Source organism: Phacochoerus africanus, chromosome 1 (genome assembly GCF_016906955.1).
Source record: "Phacochoerus africanus isolate WHEZ1 chromosome 1, ROS_Pafr_v1, whole genome shotgun sequence".
Taxonomy (NCBI): Eukaryota; Metazoa; Chordata; class Mammalia; order Artiodactyla; family Suidae; genus Phacochoerus; species Phacochoerus africanus.
This window is the reverse complement of record NC_062544.1, coordinates 170,309,010-170,333,223: the sequence shown is the minus strand read 5'-3', so window position 1 is coordinate 170,333,223 and position 24,214 is coordinate 170,309,010. Positions and strand designations below refer to the sequence as shown.

The 24,214-nt window shown below is 42.3% G+C and overlaps 1 protein-coding gene across 1 annotated transcript in view; it reads left to right on the top strand.

The window, feature by feature from the left end:
* The first annotated feature begins 8,776 nt into the window (after positions 1–8,776).
* The window catches only part of ANKUB1 (ankyrin repeat and ubiquitin domain containing 1), a 35,979-nt gene continuing 20,541 nt past the window's right edge, over positions 8,777–24,214 (top strand). Inside the window, exons 1-3 of the mRNA XM_047784500.1 lie at positions 8,777–9,305; positions 11,533–11,676; positions 19,798–20,014. Coding sequence (XP_047640456.1) covers positions 9,216–9,305; positions 11,533–11,676; positions 19,798–20,014 — 451 coding nt within the window. The 5' untranslated portion in view covers positions 8,777–9,215. The remainder of the gene's footprint in view (positions 9,306–11,532; positions 11,677–19,797; positions 20,015–24,214) is intronic.

Below are 24,214 nucleotides of genomic sequence, written 5' to 3'. Positions count from 1 at the left end.
ATGCTTGACGTCATATCACAATAGACTGCTTTGTTTATGTCTATTATTTTCAAGAAAATTAAGGAATGCAAGTTTTTTGGTTTTTTGATTTTGTTTTTTGTGTTTTTCTTGTCTTTTTAGGGCCACACCCACAGCATATGGAAGTTCCCAGGCTAGGAGTCTAATCAAATCTGTAGCTGCCGTCCTACACCACAGCCATAGCAATTTGGGATCCTTAACCCACTGAGCAAGGCCAGGGATCGAATGTGAGTCCTCATGGATACCAGCTGGGTTCGATACCACTGAGCTGCAAGGGAAACTCGAGGAATGCAAGATTGAAATCACTACTTTGTAAAATTATTTTTAATGGAATTTTAAACAATAGTTTTCCTCTGATTTATTAAATTGGGAGGCAGCTATATCAAAATCTCTTTTTCTTTATAATTTTTAAAAAATTTTCTGGAGTTCCCATCATGGCTCAGCAGTTAACGAACCCAACTAGCATCTATGAGGACGCAGGTTTGATCCCTGGCTTTGCTCAGTGGGTTAAGGATCTGATATTGCCGTGAGCTGTGGTGTAGGTCACAGACACGGCTCAATCCCTCCTTGCTATGGCTTCTGGTGGCTACAGATCAGATTCAGCCTCTAGCCTGGGAACCTCCATATGCCACAGGTGCAGCCCTAAAAAAAAAAAAAAAGACAAAAAAATCTCTATCTAGCTTCTAGCTTCTAGTTCCTTGCCATTAAGTCCCAGAAGTTTGTTAGAAGTGAAAAATCTCAGACACCACTTTAGAACTACTCAATGAGAATCCATATAATTAAGAGAATTATCACATAATTCAAATGCACATTTATGCTTTCTTAGATGAAAAGAACAGATTTCGGTGACAAGTTTTGTATAGCTCCACTTTTTTTTTCCCCAGGTAAGTACTAGTTTGTTCAATGCTCTCTATTTTCTCCACACCATCATTACCAATGTAATATGCCATTTTTTAATCTTTTTTCTTTCAGTTTTATTGAGATATAATTGACATACAGCATTGTATAAGTTTAAAATATACAGCATAATGATTTGAATTACATACATCATGAAATGATTACCACAATAATTTTAGTGATCATCCATCATCTCATACAGATAAAAATAAGATAAAAATAAAAATAAATAAAAATGGGAGTTTCCATCGTGGCTCAGCAGAAATGAATCTGACCAGTAACCATGAGGATGCAGGTTTGATCCCTGGCCTCCCTCAGCGGGTTAAGGATCTGGCATTGCGGCGAGTTGTGGTGTAGGTCGCAGACATGGCTTGGATCTGGCATTGCTGTGGCTATGACATTGGCCAGGGGGCAGAGCTCTGATTCGACCCCTAGGCTGGGAACCTCTATATGCCACAGGTGCAGCCCTAAAAAGACAAAAAAGAAAAGAAAGATTTTTTCCTTGTGATGCACTCTTAGGATTTACTCTCTTAGTAACTCATGTATAACATACAGTATTGTTAATTATATTAAACACATTATATCTCTAGCATTTATTTATCTTATAATTGGAAATTTCAACCTTTTTTTTTTTCAGCTGCACCTGCAGCCACACCTGAAACATGTGGAAGTTCCCCAGCCAGAGAATGAATCCACACCATAGCAGTGACCCAAGCCTTTGCAGTGACAACGCCAGATCCTTAGCCCAACACACCACAAGACAACTCTGAAAGTTTGAACCTTTTGACCACCTTCATCTGATTCCCCCTCCTTCTAGTAATCACAAATCTGATCTCCTTTTCTGAGTTTGTTATTTTCTTTCCGAAATACAATTAATTAACCTACAACCATTATATTAGCTCCTGGTATACAACATAATGATTCAGTATTTCTATACATTCCAAAATGATCACCATGAGAAGTCTCATTACCATCTGTCACCATACAAAGGTATTACATTATCATTTGCTACATTTCCCTTACTGTACATTTCATCCCTGTGACTCATTTATTTTGTAACTGGAAGTACCTCTTAATTTGGAAGATGCTACTTCTGTCCTAAATTCTTGTGAGTTCATTTCTATGCTTTCTATTTTTTCATTGACTTTTCTGACTCTTCATGTACCAGGATCACATTTTTCACACTGTTTTATTTATTGGAGCCTTACAATACGTTTCAATATCTGGTAAGTGAATGCCTCTCACTTCTTTTCTCTTTCAGAGTTTTTCTAGCTATACTTGCTTAATTTTCTGCTTTAATTTTAGAATACATTGCCTAGTTTGGAAAAATCCTGTTGGTTAACAGTATTGTATTGTATTGTATTGTATATTTGAAAATTTCTAAAAGTAGATCTTAAATGTTCTCACTACAAAAAACAAAACAAAAAAATGTAATGGTGAGGAGATGGATGTTAACTAACTTTATCATGGTAATCATCTCACAACATACATACATCATGACATTTCACACCTTAAATTTACACAGTTATATAATAATAATTATATATCAATTATATCTCAATAAAGCTGGAAAAAGATCCTGTTGGGATTTTTTAATTTATATATTCATTTAGGAAGTTTTCTGTTAACTTAAGAAGAATTGATGATTTAATGGTTTTGAAAATTCCTTCCAAAGTTTTGGTATGCCAGTCCATTTGTTCAAGTCTTTTATATTTACAGGTTGTGTTTTGTACATTTCTTTCATGTTTCCTGCTAAGTTTACTACTAATATATTACCTTTTTTCTCTTTTATACTGTATTTTCATACATGGTATCTTCTACATCGGTCATTTATTTCTAGAAAACTATTAATTTCTGTGTATTAATTATAAATACAGCCACCTATGTGGTGTAAGCCACAGCTGCCGCTCTGATTTGACCCACAGTCCAGGAACATCCATATGCTGCAGGTGCAGCCATAAAAAGAAAATAAATAAATAAAGCCCTCAGTTGAATTATTTCATTATTTGTAGTAGTCTTAAAATTTTGATTGCCATGGTTTATTGGTTTATGAGTTTATATTCTATGACGGGATAATTTTATTTACCCTTTTCAATTTTTATTTCTCTTGTCAAAACATTTTTGCTAGGGTGTTCCCTTTGCGGCTCAGTGGTAATGAACCCAATCCGACTAGGATCCTTGAGGACTCAGGTTTAATCCCTGGCCTCACTCAGTGGGTTAAGGATCTGGTGTTGCTGTGAGCTGTGGTGTAGGTCACAGATGCAGCTCAGATCCCGTGTTGCTGTGGCTGTGGTATAGTTCAGCAGCTACAGCTCTGATTCAACTCCTAACCTGGGAACTTCCATATGTCTTGGGTGTGGGCCTAAAAAGACGTAAACTAATTAATTAATTAATTAATTAATTAAAGAAAAACATTTTGGCTAGATGTCCAAGATGGTAGAGTAGAAAGACCCTGAGCTCATTTCCTCTCATGGGCATATCAAAATTAGAACTATTTGCACAGCAACTACTGATAAGAAAAAATCAGAATCTAGCAGAAAAGATCTTCTACAACTAAAGATATAAAGCAGAAAGCACACAGAGATGAGTAGGAGGGCTAGAGATGTGATATTGTCAAGACCCATACCCTCGGGTTGGTGAGTCACAGATGGGAGGATTATTACCGTTACAGAGGTTCTCCACAAGGAGCAAGGGTTTTGAGCCCCATGTCAGGCTCCCCAGCCCTGGGATCCTGCATAGAGAAGACAAGCCCCCAAAATGTTTGGCTTTGAGGGCCGGCAGGGCTTACTTTCAGGAGAGCCAGAAGGCAGTGGGAAATAGAGACTCCAATCGAAAAAGGGAACACACGAAATCTCACACACTCTAGGACACAGAGCAGAAGCAGTTGTTTGAAAGGAGCCTAGGTCAGACCCACTTGCTTATCTTGGATAACCTTCCAGAGACGTAGGAGGCAACGGGAGCTCACCCTGGCAGCAGCCTTTTGGGGAGCTCTGTTCTACCAAGAGTAACTCTGGTGCTGGTAAATGCCGTTTTGGAATCCTCTCTCTAGCTTACCAAAACTGGGATGGGATGCCTCAGGCCAAGCAACTAGCTGAGCAGGAACACATCCTCACCCACCAGCAGGCAGGCTGCATTAAGAACCCCAGCTCCGGAGTTCCCGTCGTGGCGCAGTGGTTAACGAATCCGACTAGGAACCAATGAGGTTGCGGGTTCGGTCCCTGCCCTTGCTCAGTGGGTTAACGATCTGACGTTGCCGTGAGCTGTGGTGTAGGTTGCAGACGCGGCTCGGATCCCAAGTTGCTGTGGCTCTGGTGTAGGCCGGTGGCTACAGCTCTGATTGGACCCCTAGCCTGGGAACCTCCATATGCCGCGGGAGCGGCCCAAGAAATAGCAACAACAACAACAACAACAATAACAACAACAAAAGACAAAAAAAAAAAAGAACCCCAGCTCCCACAGCCACCCCAGGACGTAGCCCTGTCCATCAGAGGGCTCAGGACCTGAATCCACACACAAGTGAAGGAGCGTTAACCCCAGGACCCCCAGATGCCTATAGCCAAAGACCATGGGACTTGGCTCCACCGTCTAGAGGGCCAGCACTAGCTCCAGGACTAGCCTGGAGTGGTCAGGCACCAGCCCTAGGACCTTTGGGCCCCAGGCCCACTCACTAGCAGGCCAACAACTCCAGCTCCAGGACCCCCAGCCTCAGGCCCACCACAGCCATGTACCCTGCCTCGTTAGGATGCAGCCAATCCGTCAGCAAGCCCTCACTAGTCCTGAGACCTGTCCTGGGCCCTGGCCCTGCCTGCCAGCAGATCAACACCAGTACCAGGACAACTTAGGATACTAGCCCCACCCACCAGCAGCAGGCTGACACCAACTTCAGGACCCTCAGGGCTTTGCAGAGACCTTAGGACCTAGCTCCACCAATCAGTGAGGCAACATTAGCCCCAGAAATCCCTTGGGCCTCAGCTCCGCCCACCAGCAGGCCAACACCAGCTCCAAGACCTTGGATTCTCAACCAGCTGCCCTGAGATCAGCCCCACTCACCAGTGAACCATCACCAGCTTTAAGACCCCCAAAACCCAGAAGTCAGCTGTCTCAAGAACTGAACCCACCTACCAGCAGGCTAACACTAGATTTAGGAACCCTGGCCCCACAACCACTTACTCTAGAACCAGGCCCCAACCACCAGTGGGATAGCACTAACCCTGGGACTTCCTGGGCCTCTGCAGCCAGTGATCTCAGGACCCAGCCCACCAAACAGTGACTGGCAGCTCCACCCAAGTCAGAACCTGGCAACCAACCAGACCAGGGGAGTTTTGGAGGACATGCCTACCTGAGCTGGGCATGTACTCAAAAGCCAAGTCTACTATAGTACACAAAATATACATGTATAAGAATACAGCAAAAATAAATAAATAAATAAGAGTTCCCGTCGTGGCGCAGTGGTTAACGAATCCGACTAGGAACCATGAGGTTGCGGGTTCGATCCCTGCCCTTGCTCAGTGGGTTAATGATCAAGCATTGCCATGAGCTGTGGTGTAGGTTGCAGATGCAGCTTGGATCCCGCGTTGCTGTGGCTCTGGCGTAGGCGGGTGGCTACAGCTCCGATTCAACCCCTAGCCTGGGAACCTCCATATGCCGCGAGAGCGGCCCAAGAAATGGCAAAAAGATAAAAAAAAAAAAAAAAGAAAAGAAAGAAAGAAAACATGCAGTTCAGGAAGCTACAAAGCTCTTGATTGTGATTTCTTATGCATATGACTTCTTTAAGATCCTCTGCCCTTAGGTGGGTTTCTCTGGAAGCAGAGCCTGAGACAAGGTTGGGATGTACGTCAATTATTGAGGGAGTGCTCTTCAAGAAAAACTTAGCAAGGAAGACAGTTAAGCAGGATTGGGAAAAAGAGCTGAGGAAGGACATAGCCTCAGGTAATGTCCAGTTATGGCCTGTTCTACAAGGATCTTGGCAGATTTTTCACCCCTTGATATAAGCAGGTGGGCATGTTGTAGCCCCTTTGTGGCCCGTTATTGAGGGAAGTGTCTGGCTCCTGGAAAGGCAGATCCCATCAAATGAGGGAAATTCTTTGGAGAAGGAGGTGTAGCTATAAGCCTGCAGCAGTCAAAAAGTAATGGCAGCTAGAGGGTGTGATGGGGGGGGGGGTGAGCAAGATACCAAAACAGCGTTAACTATGTCCTGTGTTAATATTTTTCCTATCAAAATGTTGATATACATAAGAAGATATGATTATCATGCAACACTTGAGAAATAGGAGCCAAACAAAAAGAATCAGTAGCTTTGCAGTGAAACCCTTTGCCCTTTTTATGTTTCTAATTTTCTCAAACTTCTCATAGTTGGAACTCGGACTGAGAATCAGAATAGAGCCACAGTCATCAAAACAGTGTGGTACTGGTATCAAAACAGACAGACAGACCAATGGAACAGAATAGAGAACCCAGAAATAAACCCTGACACCTATGGTCAATTAATCTTTGACAAGGGAGGCAAGAACATCAAATGGGAAAAAGAAAGTCTATTCAGCAAGCATTGCTGGGAAACCTGGACAGCTGCATGCAAAGCAATGAAACTGGAACACACCCTCACACCATGCACAAAAATAAACTCAAAATGGCTGAAAGACTTAAATATACGACAGGACACCATCCAACTCCTAGAAGAAAACATAGGCAAAACACTCTCTGACATCAACATCATGAATATTTTCTCAGGTCAGTCTCCCAAAGCAATAGAAATTAGAGCAAAAATAAACCCATGGGACCTAATCAAACTGAAAAGCTTTTGCACAGCAAAGGAAACCAAAAAGAAAGCAAAAAGACAACTTTCAGAATGGGAGAAAATAGTTTCAAATGATGCAAATGACAAGGGCTTAATCTCTAGAATATATAAGCAACTTATACAACCCAACAGCAAAAAAGTTAATTAACCAATGGAAAAATGGGCAGAAGACCTGAATAGACCGTTCTCCAAGGAAGATATTCAGATGGCCAGCAACATCGCTGGTTATAAGAGAAATGCAAATCAAAACTACCATGAGATACCACCTCACACCAGTCAGAATGGCCATCATTAATAAATCCACAAATGACAAGTGCTGGAGGGGGTGTGGAGAAAAGGGAACCCTCCTGCACTGTTGGTGGGAATGTAAACTGGTACAGCCACTATGGAGAACAGTTTGGAGATACCTTAGAAATCTATACATAGAACTTCCATATGACCCCGCAATCCTACTCTTGGGCATCTATCCGGACAAAATTCTACTTAAAAGAGACACATGCACCCGCATATTCTTTGCAGCACTATTCACAATAGTCAGGACATGGAAACAACCCAAATGTCCATCAACAGAGGATTGGATTCGGAAGAAGTGGTATATATACACAATGGAATACTACTCAGCCATAAAAAAGAATGACATCATGCCATTTGCAGCAACATGGATGGAGCTAGAGAATCTCATACTGAGTGAAATGAGTCAGAAAGAGAAAGATAAATACCATATGATATCACTTATAACTGGAATCTAATATCCAGCACAAATGAACATCTCCTCAGAAAAGAAAATCATGGACTTGGAAAATAGACTTGTGGCTGCCTGCGGGGGGGAGAGAGAGGGAGTGGGAGGGATCGGGAGCTTGGGGTTATCAGACACAACTTAGAATAGATTTACAATGAGTAGCATTGAGAACTATGTCTAGATACTCGTTGCAACAGAACAAAGGGTGGGGGAAAAAATGTATACATGTAAGGATAACTTGATCCCCTTGCTGTACAGTGGGGAAAAAAAAAAAAAGAGAATCAGAATAGAATCAACTAACAGATTGACATTTACCCAGCTTATATCACGTGACTCATATTCCGCTAAGTGCTGTTAAGAATTAAAAGAGGGAGTTCCCATCATGGCGCAGTGGTTAACGAATCCAACTAGGAACCATGAGGTTGCGGGTTTGGTCCCTGCCCTTGCTCAGTGGGTTAACGATCCGGCGTTGCCATGAGCTGTGGTGTAGGTTGCAGACGCAGCTCGGATCCCGCATTGCTGTGGCTCTGGCGTAGGCCAGTGGCTCCAGCTCCGATTCGACCCCTAGCCTGGGAACTTCCATATGCCACGGGAGCGGCCCAAAGAAATAGCAAAAAGACAAAAAAAAAAGAATTAAAAGAAATGTGAGGGGCATAGACTTTAAGTCATTAGCCTGCCGTGGCCCCCTTCGTCTGGCAAAGCAATAAAGCTCTTTTTCTCCTTTACCAAAAAAAAAAAGAAAAAAGAAAAAAGAAAGAAATGCAAGATAAGGATTCTGTCCTAGATCAGGAGGAATTTCAGGAAGAAAACAACATTTACACGTATGAAAAAACGATCAAACATAATAGCATTAACTCAGGTGTTTAGTACTAGGAATTTCAGAGGAGAGTCTCAGAATTAGGTTCCAGTAAAATGCTTACTCTATGAACTTGAGTAATAGTGCCTAATATCTTTGCACATTTATTGAGTGGAGTTTGAAATATTTCCCACCAACACCAAGGGAAGTTGAAGGACATAACAATGATAAATTGTTCTAAATAACATAAGGACAAGTACTAACTATATTGTTTTTGTTATTGGGCCGATTCCATTATGCAGAGATGGGAAGGGAAAAACCACAGAGTCATTCGTCTACACATTCATCTCCCTGGTACAAGTGGTTATTGTTCTGTACCCCATGGTAGGATTAGAAATACCGGCAGGGAATATGTACACAGTGTTGTTATGGAAACCAGAATGCTTCAGCCCAGAGTTATTTACAGAGAACTTCCAGGCTTGTCACATTCATTAAAATCAACTCTGTTTTGCTTCATTTTGAGCCAGTGCGTCCCAATCAAATATCCAGTTTGAAGGGTCTTTCAATCGGCTGTATGTGGGTGAATATGGCTTCAAGGGTTAGTGGATGGTGGTCACATCATAAAGCGTAAGTCTTCTGTGGCATTTTTGTATTATATGTTTAACACTTGTTCACACTTGCCTCAACCATTGTCAGGTTTGCCGGTTTCCATAATAGAGGAACAGGTATCTGTTGACTAATGCCATCAGCAGAGAAACATTTCCTCCAACATAGCCGTTGTCTGTGTCGCCCAATACTGTGGTACTGCGGGACTTCTCTCTTCACATTCTCTCATCTCATCTTTGAAGCTGGACAGTGACAGCAGCTTCTGGCCATCATTTTTGTTCTTAATTGTGAATTGGCAGTCTCCTAGCTATCCAACAGGATCTTTGAAAAGAAGCTTCTTCTTTTTTTTTTTTTTTTTTGAGAAAATGAGGATTTTCATAGCCTTTGAGGGATCTTTTGAACCGTTTGATGTTTCAGCAGATGAAACTGTGGAGGCTGTCAAACTAATGATAAAGGTACGTACTTTGTCTACGGACCACTAAGATGTGTATTAATTTTAACTATGCAGTGAAGTTTAAACGGTATGTGGGGGTAAAAATACTACTGGTTACGTTTCAGCAAAACAGGGAAGTAAAACTATTTGAAAATATCACTGTTTGCTTACATAATCATTTGTTAAAAGATACTGTGGAGATGTAAGAGGAAAATTATTAGGGGCGGGGGGAAAGGGTTTAACTTCTTCTTATGAGAAGTGTAGGTTGTGTATTGGCCAGATAGTATTACTGCAATTTTTCATTAGGAGAAGAATTAATTTCTCCTTCATTAAAGGAGAAAAGACACTAACTCTAGGCTAGGTAAGTGGAGCATGCCAGGTGTCAGGTAGAGATGGCTTGTTTCGTGAGCAAGCGACTATAAAGAAGAAAAGGATTTTGGAGGTGGAGAGGACTTCTGGGCTACAGCCTCATTTTGCAGCCAGAGGAAACAGAAGCTCAGAGAGACTGACCATCTAACCTCGGATGAGAGCCAGAATAAGAAATAATTTGGGTAAACTAATTTTCCTATAAATTTCTTCTAAATACTCACTCAAAAATGGGAAATTAAGAAATATTTAGGACTGGAGTTCCCATCATGGTGCAGCGAAACAAATCTGACTAGGAACTATGAGGTTTTGGGTTTGATCCCTGGCCTTGCTCAGTAGGTTAAGGATCCAGCGTTGCTGTGAGCTGTGGTGCAGGCCGGCAACTGCAGCTCTGATTTGACCCCTAGCTTGGGAACCTCCATATGCCACAGGTGCAGCCCTAAAAACCAAATACACACACACACACACACACACACACACACATACATTTAGGTCCTGACAATCAAATGGTATTTAACTTGGAGGTATTTAACTTGCTAAGGAGAATTTATTGAGTCATAGTTACTTGATATTTAGTAAATTATTATGATGACTGAAATCTACATCTAACACAGAGGCTCTTAATCTTTATGTGTCATGGATCTCTTTGGCAGTCTGGTGAAGCCTATGGACTCCTCCTCAGAGTGTCTTTATATGCATAAAATAAAATACATACCCCCAAAAAGAAGCCAGTTATACTGAAATACAATTTTCAAAGATAAACAAATGTGTGGACTTCCTGGTGCCTCAGAGGGTTAAGGATCCAGTGTTGTCAATGCTGTGGCTTGGGTTTGATCCCTGGCCGGAGAACTTCTGCACACCACTGGCTCAGCAAAAAAAAAAAAAAATTGTGATATAGTGACGTGAGATTTCTTATTAACACAGTGTAACTAAAAAAAATTACAATTTCAAAGGAGAGCAGTATAAATAATATTTTGAGACATCTGCAACTATAATGTGATTGATACAACTATAATGTGATATGAAACTAATGCGATTTCTGTACAAAGTCGAGAAACAGGGAATTACTGCTACATTAGTTTGTTGCCTATAGTCATAAGAAAAATCCAAGTATTATTTGCAGTTAATAAAAACCAAATGTAGTTTTTTTGGTTTTGTTTTTCTTCTTAGGGCTGCATCCGGAACATATGGAGGTTCCCAGGCTTGGGGTCCAATTAGAGCTGTAGCTGCCAGCCTATGGCACAGCTGCACGGGATCCGAGTCTTGTCTGTTACCTACACCACAGGTCACAGCAATGCTGGATCATTAACCCACTGGGTGAGGACAGGGATCGAACCCGAGTCCTCACGGATGCTAATCAGGTTCATTAACCACTGAGCCACAATGGCAACTCCAAACCAAATGTAGTTTTTCCACCTAAATTGTATGCATAAACTTTTGGGACTATATAAAACTGCAAGTTAAGAACCCCTGTCTAATAATTCTTCCTTATGTCTCAAACAATTTTAGAATACTCAGTGGAGAAGTTTCCATTGTGGCTCAGCACTAATGAACCCAACTAGTATCCATGAGGATTTGGTTTCGATCCCTGGCCTCGCTCAGTGGGTTAAGAACCTGACACTGCTATGAGCTGTGGTATAGGTCGCAGACGCAGCCTGGATCCCACATTGCTGTGGCTGTGGTATAGGTCAGTAGCTACAGTTCTGATTCCACCCCTGGCCTGGGAACCTCCGTATGTGGCAGGTTCAGCCCTAAAAGGCAAAAAGACAAAAACAAACAAACAAAAACAAACCTCAGTGGAAAATGTAAATGAAAATAGACTACATTTTTGGTCTAATATTATAGAGATGAAACATTTTCATAACATGCTATTGATTTTTAAGGATTATTTCCACATTCCTCTCTCTGAAGATGAACAAGGCAGGAGGTATCTGGAGCTGATGTATGCCGGAGCAGCCCTAAAAGACAGCTGGAGTCTTAATGATGTTGGGATATCTTTTTGTTCAACTCTCAAATGCTTTGTTAAGGTATGATGAACGGAGTAACTCTTGTCCAAGATGTCTATCTCATTCTGGATAAAGTTATGGATAATGCAACTGATGTAGTTTCACAATTTAGGAGGAGGTTTTCTATTTTTGCCATCTCCTTTCTAACTTGTGCACAATCTGTGCTGTAAGGGGAAATAAGGTGTGGAGAATGGAGAGAGTTCTCTTGTTTACTCCTTCTCTCCCTTCCCTTCTCTTTCTCCCTTTTTGCTTGCCCCAAGACAGTCAGCACAGAGCCACCCGCAAACCAGTGTGGGAACAAGGCCAAGGGGCAGATCTGGAATACCGATGTGGGAGAAAGAAGATCAGGTCACTTCCATGGGCTTACAATGGATTAGGGGAAGGAGGAAGGGGAAGAAATTCTCAAATCATAGGGCTTAGTTAAAAACTCTTAAGTTTGGAGTTCCCATCCTGGCTCAGTGGTAATGAACCCGACTAGTATCTATGAGGACACACGTTTGATCCCTGGCCTCACCCAGTGGGTTAGGGATCTGGTGTTGCCATGAGCCGTGGTATAGGTTGCAGATGCAGCTTGGATCTGGCATTGCTGTGGCTGCAGTGTAGGCCAGCAGCTACAGCTCTGATTCGAACCCTAGCCTGAGAACTTCCATAAGCTGTGGGTGCAGCCCTGAAAAAAAAAAAAGAATACAACAAGCCCCCCAAAAATCTCTCAAGTTCATGGAACTCTTACTGATCTTAATCTTCACCTTCCCTAGTAGAATCACACTTAGAAAATGTCTTATCTCTAGTTTGGGGAAGGAAAACAGTAATCTTGAATCTGAAGGAAGAGAATTACCTGCAAAACCTATAAGTATTGGTTTCCATCCTAACTTAGTTCCTGTTTAGATTAGATGATAAAATAAGCCTATTTCAAATGTCCACACTAATTACTGCTTATGTATGATAACAGTCCAAATTGGGCTTATAACAACAAAAATACTTTATGAAAATATCCCATGCTTCAAAGAATGAAGTCATACCACCTCTACACTGTTTGATCTTAGGTAACCAAAGGCTGCCTTCTAAGACACATTATTGCTTTATCGAATAATCAGACATACATATAGTACCTTTCCTAGCTAACTATGGTACTTCATGCAATTAGTTATACCTTCTGAAAATCTAGTAATGCTAGAGTCTCTTCATTTTGGTACAACTCAGAAACAGCATAATGTGAACTAAAAGCTTAACAAGTAGTGATTTTTTCTTTTTTTTTGTTTTATTTGTTATTTTTTGTCTTTTTGGGGCCGCACCTGAGGCATATGGAAGTTCCCAGGCTAGGGATCAAACCGGAGCTATAGCTGCCTCCCTGCACCACAGCCACAGCCACAGTCACATGGGATCCAAGGCTGTCTGGGACATACACCATAGCACAGCTCACGGCAACGTTGGATCCTTAACCCATTGAGGAGGGCCAGGGATCGAACCACCCGTCCTCATGGATACTTGTTGTGTTTGTTACTGCTGAGCCACAACAGGAACTCTCACAATTTTTTCTTTTTAAAAAGATGCAAGTAGATACTATGGTCATGAAATAATCCAGAATATTTGGTTTCTTTATTGTGCTTATATTTTTGTATGGATTACAAGGTTTTGCTTGTGTAAAAAAGAAGGGAAAACATTAGATAAATTGAGGTGTGCTATTTTAAATAGTCAATAGAGGAGTTCTTGCTGTGGTGCAGTGGGTTAAGAATCCAGCTGCAGGAGTTCCTATCGTGGCTCAGTGGAAACAAATCTGACTTGCATCCATGAGGATGTAGGTTCAATCCCTGGCCTTGCTCAGAGGGTTATGGATCTGGCCTTGCCGTGAGTTGTGGTGTAGGTCGCAGATGCAGCTTGGATCTGGCATTGCTGTGGCTGCGGTGTAGGCTAGCAGCTACAGCTCCGATTCGACCCCTAGCCTGGGAACCTCCAAATGCCACGGGTGTGGTCCTAAAAAGACACACACACACACAAAAGAATCCAACTGCAGCAGCTCTGGTTGCTGCGGAGGCATAGGTTCGATCCCTGGCCTGGCACAGAAGCTTAAAGGATCTGGTGTTGCCGAAGCTGCTGCATAGTTTGCAGCTGCAGCTAATATTCAATCCCGGGCCCAGGAACTTCCATATGCCACAGGTGTAGCCATAAAATTAAAAAAAATAAATACAATATACAATAGATTTTCCAGTTTTCCTGATAATTACACCTTCTCCTTTAACAGAAATGTAGACAAACTTGGAAACGTGAACGGGGGGATGGCATAAGAATAGCAAGGAAAGAACATTAATTTTTCCTTCTCTGAAAAAAAATTCCTAAGGAAACCATAAGAAGTATTTTCTGTGGCATGTCACCCCTGCTCATTCATTGCTGACACAGTTGCAGTGTTCCTATAAACCATGGCATGAGGCATTGCAAAGGCCTCAGTCACTGTCCAGCATGCAGAGGTGCCATCACCATTTACCTCCTTCATTCTAACCTGTGTAATTGTGGAAACTATTGCTTGAGTTTTGTCCATTATTGTCACCCAATGACTAGAATAGTACCTGACACATAGCAGGTGCTCCACAAACATATGTTGAATGAAAGAGTTTATAAAGCTTTGAGTATAAAAATTAGCAAGAAGGTATATGATTGTCATTGGAAAATAGCAAGGTATTAAGATGCCTTTCAGGGTTTGGGTTCCCTCCCTTACTGTGGTATCTCTCCTCCACTCCTCCCCTCGAGGCAAGGTACTCCTGTCCTAGAGCTTTTCCCTATCTGGCATCAAGTTTCTTAGGTTGCAAGCAGCAGAGAACCCTGGACAATTAAAGAAGAAAATAAACATGTAGAGAGTCTATCATGTAGTTTCACGGTCTTGACAGAAAGATTAGAGAATTGGGCTCAGAGATTACGCAGCTAGGAATAATTTCTAAATCATGACCCACTAGTAGTCCCACAAGGCCACCACTGCAGCTGTGCAGAGCCCTTAAGGCAGGCACTGGACACAGCTGCCAGTCCTGTTGCCACACCAGCAATGCTTCAGATCTGCCACTGCCAGGAGAGAGTCCTGTATCTGTTGAGTCTCTGCCTTCCTGGCTCCTAATTCAAAGTGGAGGTGGATGGGGAGACTTGATTGGGAACACCCTGGACACACATCCAGGTCTTATAGCAAAAGGGTCTGTGAAGTAACCATCTGGCATATTTTTGTGTGTTCTGAAGTATGGGGAGGGAGTTCCCGTTATGGCTCAGTGGGTTAAGAAGGATGAGGATTTGATCCCTGCCTTGATTAGTGGGTTGACAATCTGGCATTGCTGTTGCCGTGGTGTAGGCCGGCAGCTGGAGTTCCAATTTGACCCCTTGCCCAAGAATTTCCATAAGCTGAAGGTGCGGCCCTAAAAAGAAAAGAAAAAAAAAAGCATGAGGAAAGTTCAGTCTCCCAAACACTCTTGTTTTCCCCTTCCTCCTTCTATTACCATACTTCTACCAACTGAGGGCTGTGGTTAAAACTTAATCCTTTCTGGCATCCTTGGAATGTTGTTTTATGGTGAGAGTGTTTTATTCATGATACTATCAAATAGATGTCTATCAAACAAATTAGAAAAGTTTGAACTATACTAGTAGGTCTAAAATTGACTCAAAATAATACACATTTTGGCTTTCAAAAGGCACTATCGATATATAAATACTAAAATCTAGGAGATACATGTGACTTTAAACACATTTTAAACACAAAAACATGTATAAATATGCTCCTTAAAAATGTTTAATATTCAAACAAAAACATGTTTCTAAATAAAATGGCTATTTTCTTCTAAGGTGAGCCATAGAGAATAGTATATAAAGAATTTGGTGAAGAAAAGTGTTTCAATTCTGTGTCCTAGACTCCAAGTATAACCTCTCTATAATGACCATTATACAAAAGGAGAAGTTTATGAGGTTAAGATGTTTATGAAGACACCTCAACTTTAATTCATTCAGCCTAACAAAAACATTATTTCCCCTTTTGGTCTACTCTGGAGTAGCTGGGACATGTTTCTGCTTATTTGGTGCTGCAACTCCAAAACAGCAAAATTAAAAAAAAAAAAAAAAAGAATTTATGAAAAAATGATAGCAGTGTTCAAAACTTGGATCACCTTCTCTTTTGTTTCTCCTTAACTTTCCCTGTTTTACTGTTAATGTACATATGTGTGTTTTTATATATATTGCATTTGTTTTTTGAAGACAAAAATGGAATTATCCCATGAAATAGATCTATGTTTTTTTTAATTGAAATGTAAGACACTTTGTATGTACCTCCTACCATGATATCTTGGTTTGTTTGTAAAGGGGAAAATATAATTTTATATTTGTCCAACAATGATTTATTTACAGAATTGTTTATTTAAAAGCTCCTGACCTCCCTGAATATACGACCAGTGCTCCCCCCTTCAGAACATTTGGGGAAGGTTATTATATACAGAGAGAGAAATGCCGTTCGTTAAATAGATGAGTTAGCAAGTTGCTATTAATCAACAGCTACCTGCTCCCTCTCAATATAACCAACATGAAAAATGTTGCCAACTGGTATGTCTCACTAGAATTTAAAACGGGTTTCCCACAAAAACAAAGTTTGTAAAATGGTGACTATGTAGAGTTAAAATAGCACAGTGAGAACTGTGTTCCAGGTATGTTATGAGTTATTTATTCAATTATGGACAGCCTACTGTGTACCAGGTACTATTCTAAGCACTGGTTGATAACAATGAACAAAACTCAAGCAATAGTTCCCACAATAACATGGATTAGAATGAAGGAGGCAAATGTTTATTCATCTTCTAAGCAGTACCTTTAACCTTCTCTAACATAATAGCATTTAGTTGCTAAGAGTGACTTGAGCCTTTGCTGCTTTATTTGTACATTATGTATTTAATTCTAAATATAAATTAGAACCCATACCAAGGGCTAACTTTAGGGAAATCAGAGTAATCATAAAAGAAATAAGGAACAACTATAAGCTATATATAAATATATATTATATAAGCTATAATATATATATATAAATATATATTATATAAGCTATAATTTTTATCTCTCCCTATCTTTTTATTCAGTTTTTAGAGGAATTTCTTCCTGCCCATAAATGGATGGATTAGGTTGGGCAGATACTCGCCTTAATGGATCCATAGGAAAACATGAGCATTGTAAAAAGGAAAGAGTGTCTCCTGTGTCTTTTCAATTTTTATTGAGCAAGTTTATGAGACGCTGTTGAGAAAAACTGTTCCAAGTACTTTTTTCTTCTTAGGGCTGTGCCTTCGGCATATGGAAGATCCTGGCTAGTGGTCCAATCAGAGCTGCAGCTCCCAGCCTAGGCCACAGCCACAGCAATGCCAGATCCGAGCCGTGTCTGTGACCTACACCATAGCTCACCGCAAAGCCGGATCCTCAACACACTGAGTGAGGTCAGGGATGGAACATTCATCCTCATGGATACCAGTCAGATTCCATTTACACTGAGCTACAAGGGGAACTCCTGTTCTTCTAACTACTTTAAATTCAGCCAGCAGCTAAGTGGAAGAGAGCCAGAACCTGCTCCCAGTGATTTGAGGTACAGAAACCAACCCCAGATCAAAGCACTGCAGCCTAAACTTTAATCAATACCACTACTCTTTAAAGGCTCTTTCAAAGAGCATATTGATTACATTCTGGCAATGTGTTATCTGGGAGGTGGGGAACGAATTTAATATGTTATAAATCTAGAGTTCCCGTCGTGGCGCAGTGGTTAACGAACCCGACTAGGAACCATGAGGTTGCGGGTTCGGTCCCTGCCCTTGCTCAGTGGGTTAACGATCAAGCATTGCCCTGAGCTGTGGTGTAGGTTGCAGACGCGGCTCGGATCCCGCGTTGCTGTGGCTCTGGCGTAGGCCGGTGGCTACAGCTCCGATTCAACCCCTAGCCTGGGAACCTCCATATGCCGCGGAAGCAGCCCAAAGAAATAGCAAAAAGACAAAAAAAAAAAAAAAGTTATAAATCTGAAGCAGGGAGGGGCCCCTGGAGAAAGTGGAGGCGAATTCAATGAAAGAAAGGGGAGGGCAAGGGCACAGTGACTGGCTGGAGCCCCCTTAGAGAACGTGGAGGCCAGGGACTGGCCTCTCAGTTTTGCCCAAACCCCCCACAAGAAGAGTCCAGTTTGCAGGGTCCTCGGTGCCAGCTTCATGCATTCACATCTGCCAAGCCAGCACCCCACTGAAGAAAAACATCATTGTCATGAATCTGCTAAAGAGGAAGTAAAGCCAGTTTCACTATTTTGCTGTTGTTAGAAAATTGGAAACTTTGATAACCTCTCCCCCACCCTCTTCGCATTTTCCTTTTTTGCTGTATTTTTATTTTCATTTGATTTAACTGTTGTTAACAGTAGGATTAATATTTTCCCAAACTTTCATTCTTAACTCTATGTGATATCTCAGTTCCATTTGCTTTCTTACTTAGATTCCAAAATAAAAAGAACGAAAGGAAACTTTTTTCACTTACTTTTATTACTTCCCTTTTTAAATAGTAAAAGTAAATACACATGGTTACCAAAAAAGTCAAACCATACAGATAAGGAAGAGCATAAAGTGATAAGCAAAACTCCCCTCCCACTTTGAGCTCAGTACACCCCCCCCCCAGGGGGGGAATAACCTCATAGAAAGACTTTCTTTTAATTGACTGAAGGTTTAGAATCCACAGTATTTCCAAATTAAAGTGCAACATGATGAAGGAGTTGTTTCCAACACCTCCATGTGCTCAGCATGGATATAAATGATCACCACTGCTCTTGTGTATCTGGGTCTGTAGACTACGAGGTAAGAAGGTGATAGGGATAGAGTAGGAGAGTTACACAGGCAGTTGCAGAAGTCCCACTAGTGGACCATAGAGAGGAAAACCTAGGGAACTCTGGGAGACAACTGTGAGTTAATAATTGCTGAAGAGGAGTTCCCACTGTGGTGCAAGGGATCAGCAGCCTCTTCTGGACATTGATGGCTCTGTGATGCGACTTCCGTGTGAGTGTCTTCTGTCTCCCGATCCTGGGTAGGATCCAGCATAGCAACTACAGCTCGGATCTAATTCTTGGCCTGGGAACTCCATAGGTCACAGGGTGGTCAAAAAAAAAAGAAAAAAGAAAGAAAGAAGGAAAAAAAAAACCCCATCAGAATGCCATGGATAAAAATCAGGCTTGCTTAACTATAAAACCATAAATAAAAGCATGGGGTATGCCGCAGGTCATTAAGTGAAACACAAAGTGAGGCCTGCATTCAAGTTCAGCAAGATTATGATCCTTAGGACCAAGGATAGGAATTTAAGGGAAAGATGACATTCCAAAGTAGGAGAGCCTCATTATACGGAAACCCGAGTTGATTCAACATATTTTAGCATATGTTACTACCCTTCTAATCCTCAGGGCAGAGCCTCCTTGCCTGCCTGCCCACTTGTATCCCTCACAAGCCTTCTGTCTTAAATCTCTCTCTTTCTTTTCTTTTTTTTTTTTTTTTGCTTTTTAGGGCCACACCTGCAGCATGTGGAAGTTCCCAGGCTCGGGGTCGAATCAGAGCTGCAGCTGCCAGCCTATACTATAGCAACAGCAACTCAGGATCCAAGCTCACAGGAATGCCAGATCCTTAACCCACTGAGTGAGGCCAGGGATCGAACTCTCATCCTCCTGGTTTCTAGTTGGGTTCGTTAACCACTGAGCCACGAAGGGAACTCCTAGCTTAATAAATCTGTTTCTTGCCTATCACTTTATCTCTCGCTAAATTCCTTCTCCGCTGACACACAACCTGAGGCTCAGTAAGTCCAGACACCAGGTGAGTGATTCTAATTTTAAAAAACCGAGGGTTCAAGTCTCAATCTGGGTTTTGGTTGGGTTCGAGTCAGAAGTGTTTCGGTTTCAAAGGGACTCAAAATCGTGCCAAGTCTCCTTCATTATTCTCAAATTAGGAGGACTCATAAATATCCTCAGAGACTCAGACCAGAAAGAAGGCAGGGAACTTAACTGGCCTTTGCTTTCATCCTTAGCACCCATGTTGTGGGATCTACAGGCACTCAGGGCCACCCTCCAAGATGTTTGTCCCTCTTCCCATACTCCAAACAGTGCTTGTTCCTGAGTTCCCTCCTTTTCTCTCCCCTTAGGAAGAAGCCAAGCCCACCCTCTACGTGTTCAATGCTGTGACCCAAGAGACGATGCCCATAATGGAGAGTATTTCCCTTCTTGGTAAAAAAGTGTCTGATCTGAGAACACTGATAGCTCTGCGATGCGGGTTCCCCATGAGTGTCTTCTGTCTCCGGACCCCAGAAGGACTGGAGATGTACGACTGCAACACCCTCAGGGACTACCAGACAGATTACGGTACCACCCACTGCATGTGATAGCAACTTTCTCAGCTTTCAGGTTCTTTAATACCAGACTCACAACAGAAGGAGGAGTTACTTCTAAATTAAAACCTCAGTAGGTACAGTGTGGATGCAAATCATCAACACCCTTTTTTGGTGTCTGGGTCTGTAGACTAAGAAATAAGGATGATCTCATAGCCCTGCCATGTCTTGTTCCCTTTGCTCAAAGCAGGTGAACTTGTTAATATCCTAAGGATAGAAGACTGACTCAGACCTGTTTATATTTTTCTCTTTCAAAATATATTTCAAGCATATGTAGAAGCAAGTTCAAGTACATATTCTTTTTCCTCTTTTTATTTTTTTGGCCATGACCATGACATTCAGAAGTTCCGGGCCAGGGATGGAACCCGAGCCACAAGCAGCCACCAGAACCATGGGTCCCTAACTGCTAGGCTACCAGGGAACTCCTCTTTTTCCTCTTCTTAATGCAAGTGGTAGCATTTGATATACACTGTTCTACAAACCTTGCTTTATGTGATCTCATTGTAAAATGTCATCTGTTATATTAAATGATCTTTTAATTAAACAGTGTGAAGCCAACACTGTATAGGTCAACCAGGGAGCTGGCATTCATCCCCGATGTACAGATCAGAACCTCTCTTTAAATACTCTCCTTCAGTCATGTTTGCTATAGCCATACATCATTAAGCCAAACTCAAAGGACTGTCAGGTTTGTTTTAACCATGTAGGAAAACAAATTCAAACCTAACAGAGATTCTTTCTTGAGGTGAATAAGTCTTTGCTGACAAATAGCACATCTTTAGGTAACAAACACTGTGCTATAACATTTGTTGCAGTGGAATCTGAATTCTCCCATCTTATAATAGGGCCTTGTAGACATCCATGAGTTAAGCAGTTTTGCTTTTTATTTTTATTTATTTATTTATTTTTGTCTTTTTGCCTTTTCTAGGGCTGCTCCCGAGGCACATGGAGGTTCCCAGGCTAGGGGTCTAATCAGAGCTATAGCTGCCAGCCTATGCCAGAGCCACAGCAACACCAGATCCGACCCGTGTCTGTGACCTACACTGCAGCTCACGGCAACACCAGATCCTTAACCCACTGAGAGAGGCCAGGGATCGAACCTGTAACCTCATGGTTCCTACTCGGATTCGTTAACCACTGAGCCACAACGGGATCTCCCGGTTTTGCTTTTTAATAACTGCTAATTCTGCATTTATTGTTACTTCCAAGCTATTATATTTGCTTATTCTTTCGCATTGTTTTTAAGTGAGGCTCTCAAAACTTTGGCATCATTATCATCGCTGTTTTTGATCAGAGGAAATGATGTTCTTGGATATGTCCCCAGAGTACCTTACTGTACAGCACATATCTGCTCTGTGTACTTGCTGAGGGATCATCCCCACCCAGAACATGGTGGCAGCTGATTTAGGTAAGGGCACACAAGTGGCATTCGTCCCCAAGGAACTTATGATCTAGTCATTGAATGAAATGCCAAAGAATAAATGAGAAAATTAGGGTGACTGTTCTTCAGGCCTATACTGCTCAGATCATGATGGGACATTTTAGAGCTGGAAGAGAATGTAGAAATGGCTTGGCCCAACCCCAAATTTTTACAGATATAAAGAAAGCAGGAGTTCCTGTCCTGGCCCAGTGGTTAACATAGGACACAGGTTCGATCCCTGGCCTCGCTCAGTGGGTTAAGGATCCAGTGTTGCTGTGAGCTGTGGTATAGGCTGGCAGCTACAGCTCTAATTGGACCCCTAGCCTAGCCTGGGAACCTTCACATGCCACAGGTGAGGCCCTAAAAAGACAGAAACACACACACACACACACACACACACACACGCATACACACACGCACACACACGAAAAGAAAGCAAAAAGGTTCTGGGGTGTGCCAAGGTTCATAGCCCTGGGAGTTCCCGTTGTGGCTCAGTGGGAATGAATCTGACTTGTATCCATGAGGACACAGGTTTGATCCCTGGCCTCGATCAGTGGGTTAAGGATCTGGCATCACCGTGAGCTGAAGTACAGGTCGCAGACACAGCTCAGATCTGGTGTTGCTATGGCTGCGGTGTAGGCCAGCAACTACAGCTCCAATTTGACCCTGGCCTGGGAACCTCCATATGCCGTGGGTGTCGCCCTAAAAAACAAACAAAACATGGAGTTCCCATTGTGGCTCAGTGGTTAACGAATCCGACTAGGAAACATGAGGTTACAGGTTCGATCCCTGGCCTCAGTAAGTGGGTTAAGGATCCAGTGTTGCCGTGAGCTATGGTGTAGGTCGCAGAATCAGCTCAGATCTGGAGTTGCTGTGGCTCTGGTGTAGACCCCTAGCCTGGGAACCTCCATATGCTGCAGGTGTGGCCCTAGAAAAGACAAAAACAAACAAGCAGACAAAGGCTAATAGCCCTTAAGATGATCCTCTATGAAGGAGGGTTTTCAGATGCACGGTAGAGGCTCAAGTACGACCAGGGTAGTTGGCTTTGGCCACCAAGAGAATATGGCACACAGAAGGAGGGGCAATGAAAGAAGGACCTCAAGGGAAAAGGAGGAAGAGCCTTTAGGCTGCTTCACACCTTTGCCTGAAGATCCCTGGCAGTCTTTAAGTAGTCAGCCCACCTTTTAAAACTACAGGGTAGGAGTTCCCCTCATGGTGCAGCGGAAACGAATCTGACTAGTAACCATGAGGTTTCGAGTTCAATCCCTGGCCTTGCTCAGTGGGTTAAGGATCCAGCATTGCCATGAGCTGTGGTGTAGGTTGCAGATATGGCTCGGATCCTGCGTTGCAGTGGCTGTGGCATAGGCTGGCAGCAATAGCTCTGATTAGACCCCTAGCCTGGGAACCTCCATATGCTGTGGGTGTAGCCCTAAAGAGACAAAAATAAATAAATAAATAAAACTACAGGGTAGGAGTTCCCATGATGGCAAAGTGGTTAATGAACCCGACTAGTATCCATGAGGATGAGGGTTCAATCCCTGGCTTTGCTCAGTGGGTTAAGGATCCAGCATTAGTGTGAGCTGTGGTGTAGGTTGCAGACACAGCTCAGATCCCTCATTGCTCTGGCTGTGGTGTAGGCTGGCAGCTACAGCTCCAATTTGACCTCTGGCCTGGGAAACTCCATGTGCCGTAGGTACACCCCCCCAAAAAAAAATTTTTTTTAAGTAAAATACAGGGTAAAGGGGTCTTTGATCAGCCTCTCTTCCAGGTTCTCCTCTTTCCAGTCAGTGAGTCATCCCTGATGCTGTCAGGAGTTGAATCTTGACCCCTTTCCAAAGGCAATGGAAAAAATCAGAAGATTTTGGAGAAGCAGTCAAGTTTGGATTGAAAAGCAAAGATTTAAGTATCTCAATTAGTCACTGCACATACTAGCTCATATAGTAACATAACGAAACTGCCTCTGCACTCCAGGCATTTATGGTAAGGTGGAAGAAACAAGGCATGCACATTTACGAATCCATGAAGCCAGCTCACTGTAGGCTGAAGGGTTCAAGGGATGACTTCTGAAGAACTCTTAAGGACACAAAGATGTAGGAAATATGGATCATCTGAGAGGAGGAAGGGAAGACACCCACGCTTCTGGGCTAGGAGAAAAGAGGAGCCACAGGATGCCGAACATGGATTTAACCCAGGGAAGACAGAGAGCAGGAGGTGGTTCTGAATAGTGGACGAGCGTCACTGAGGCCACTGGGAATCACAGCAGAGGTCAGACTGAGGAGGGCCTTAGGGGTAAGGCAACAAAGCACAGGCTTCATGTGCTTGCAACCAGAGCCATGTACAATGTACATTTCTGGAACAGGAATGTTTCAACAGACGTTTAATATGATGACAAGCAACATTAAGCACCCTAGAAAGGAGTGAGGAGAGACTGGAAGCAGGATGATATGCTAACTGGAGCTTTTGATAATCCCAGCATTAACTAATTCCTCTAGCAATGGCAAAAACAGATCTGAGACACTCCTGCGAAAGAGACAGAATGTCATGCTGGGCCACATCTAAGAAGAGGAAAATTCCAAGGCTCTGACACTAGGACAGGAGTGGTGAAACTAGGAAAAGGAGCTTATGCTTAAGGCCTTAAATTTTACACAGAAGGAAATTCAGAGTACATTTTTTTTTCCTGAAAATTATTCAGCTAGTTAGTGGCAAAGCTGTAAGTACAACTGAGATCTTCTAATTCTCTTCCATAACAAACAT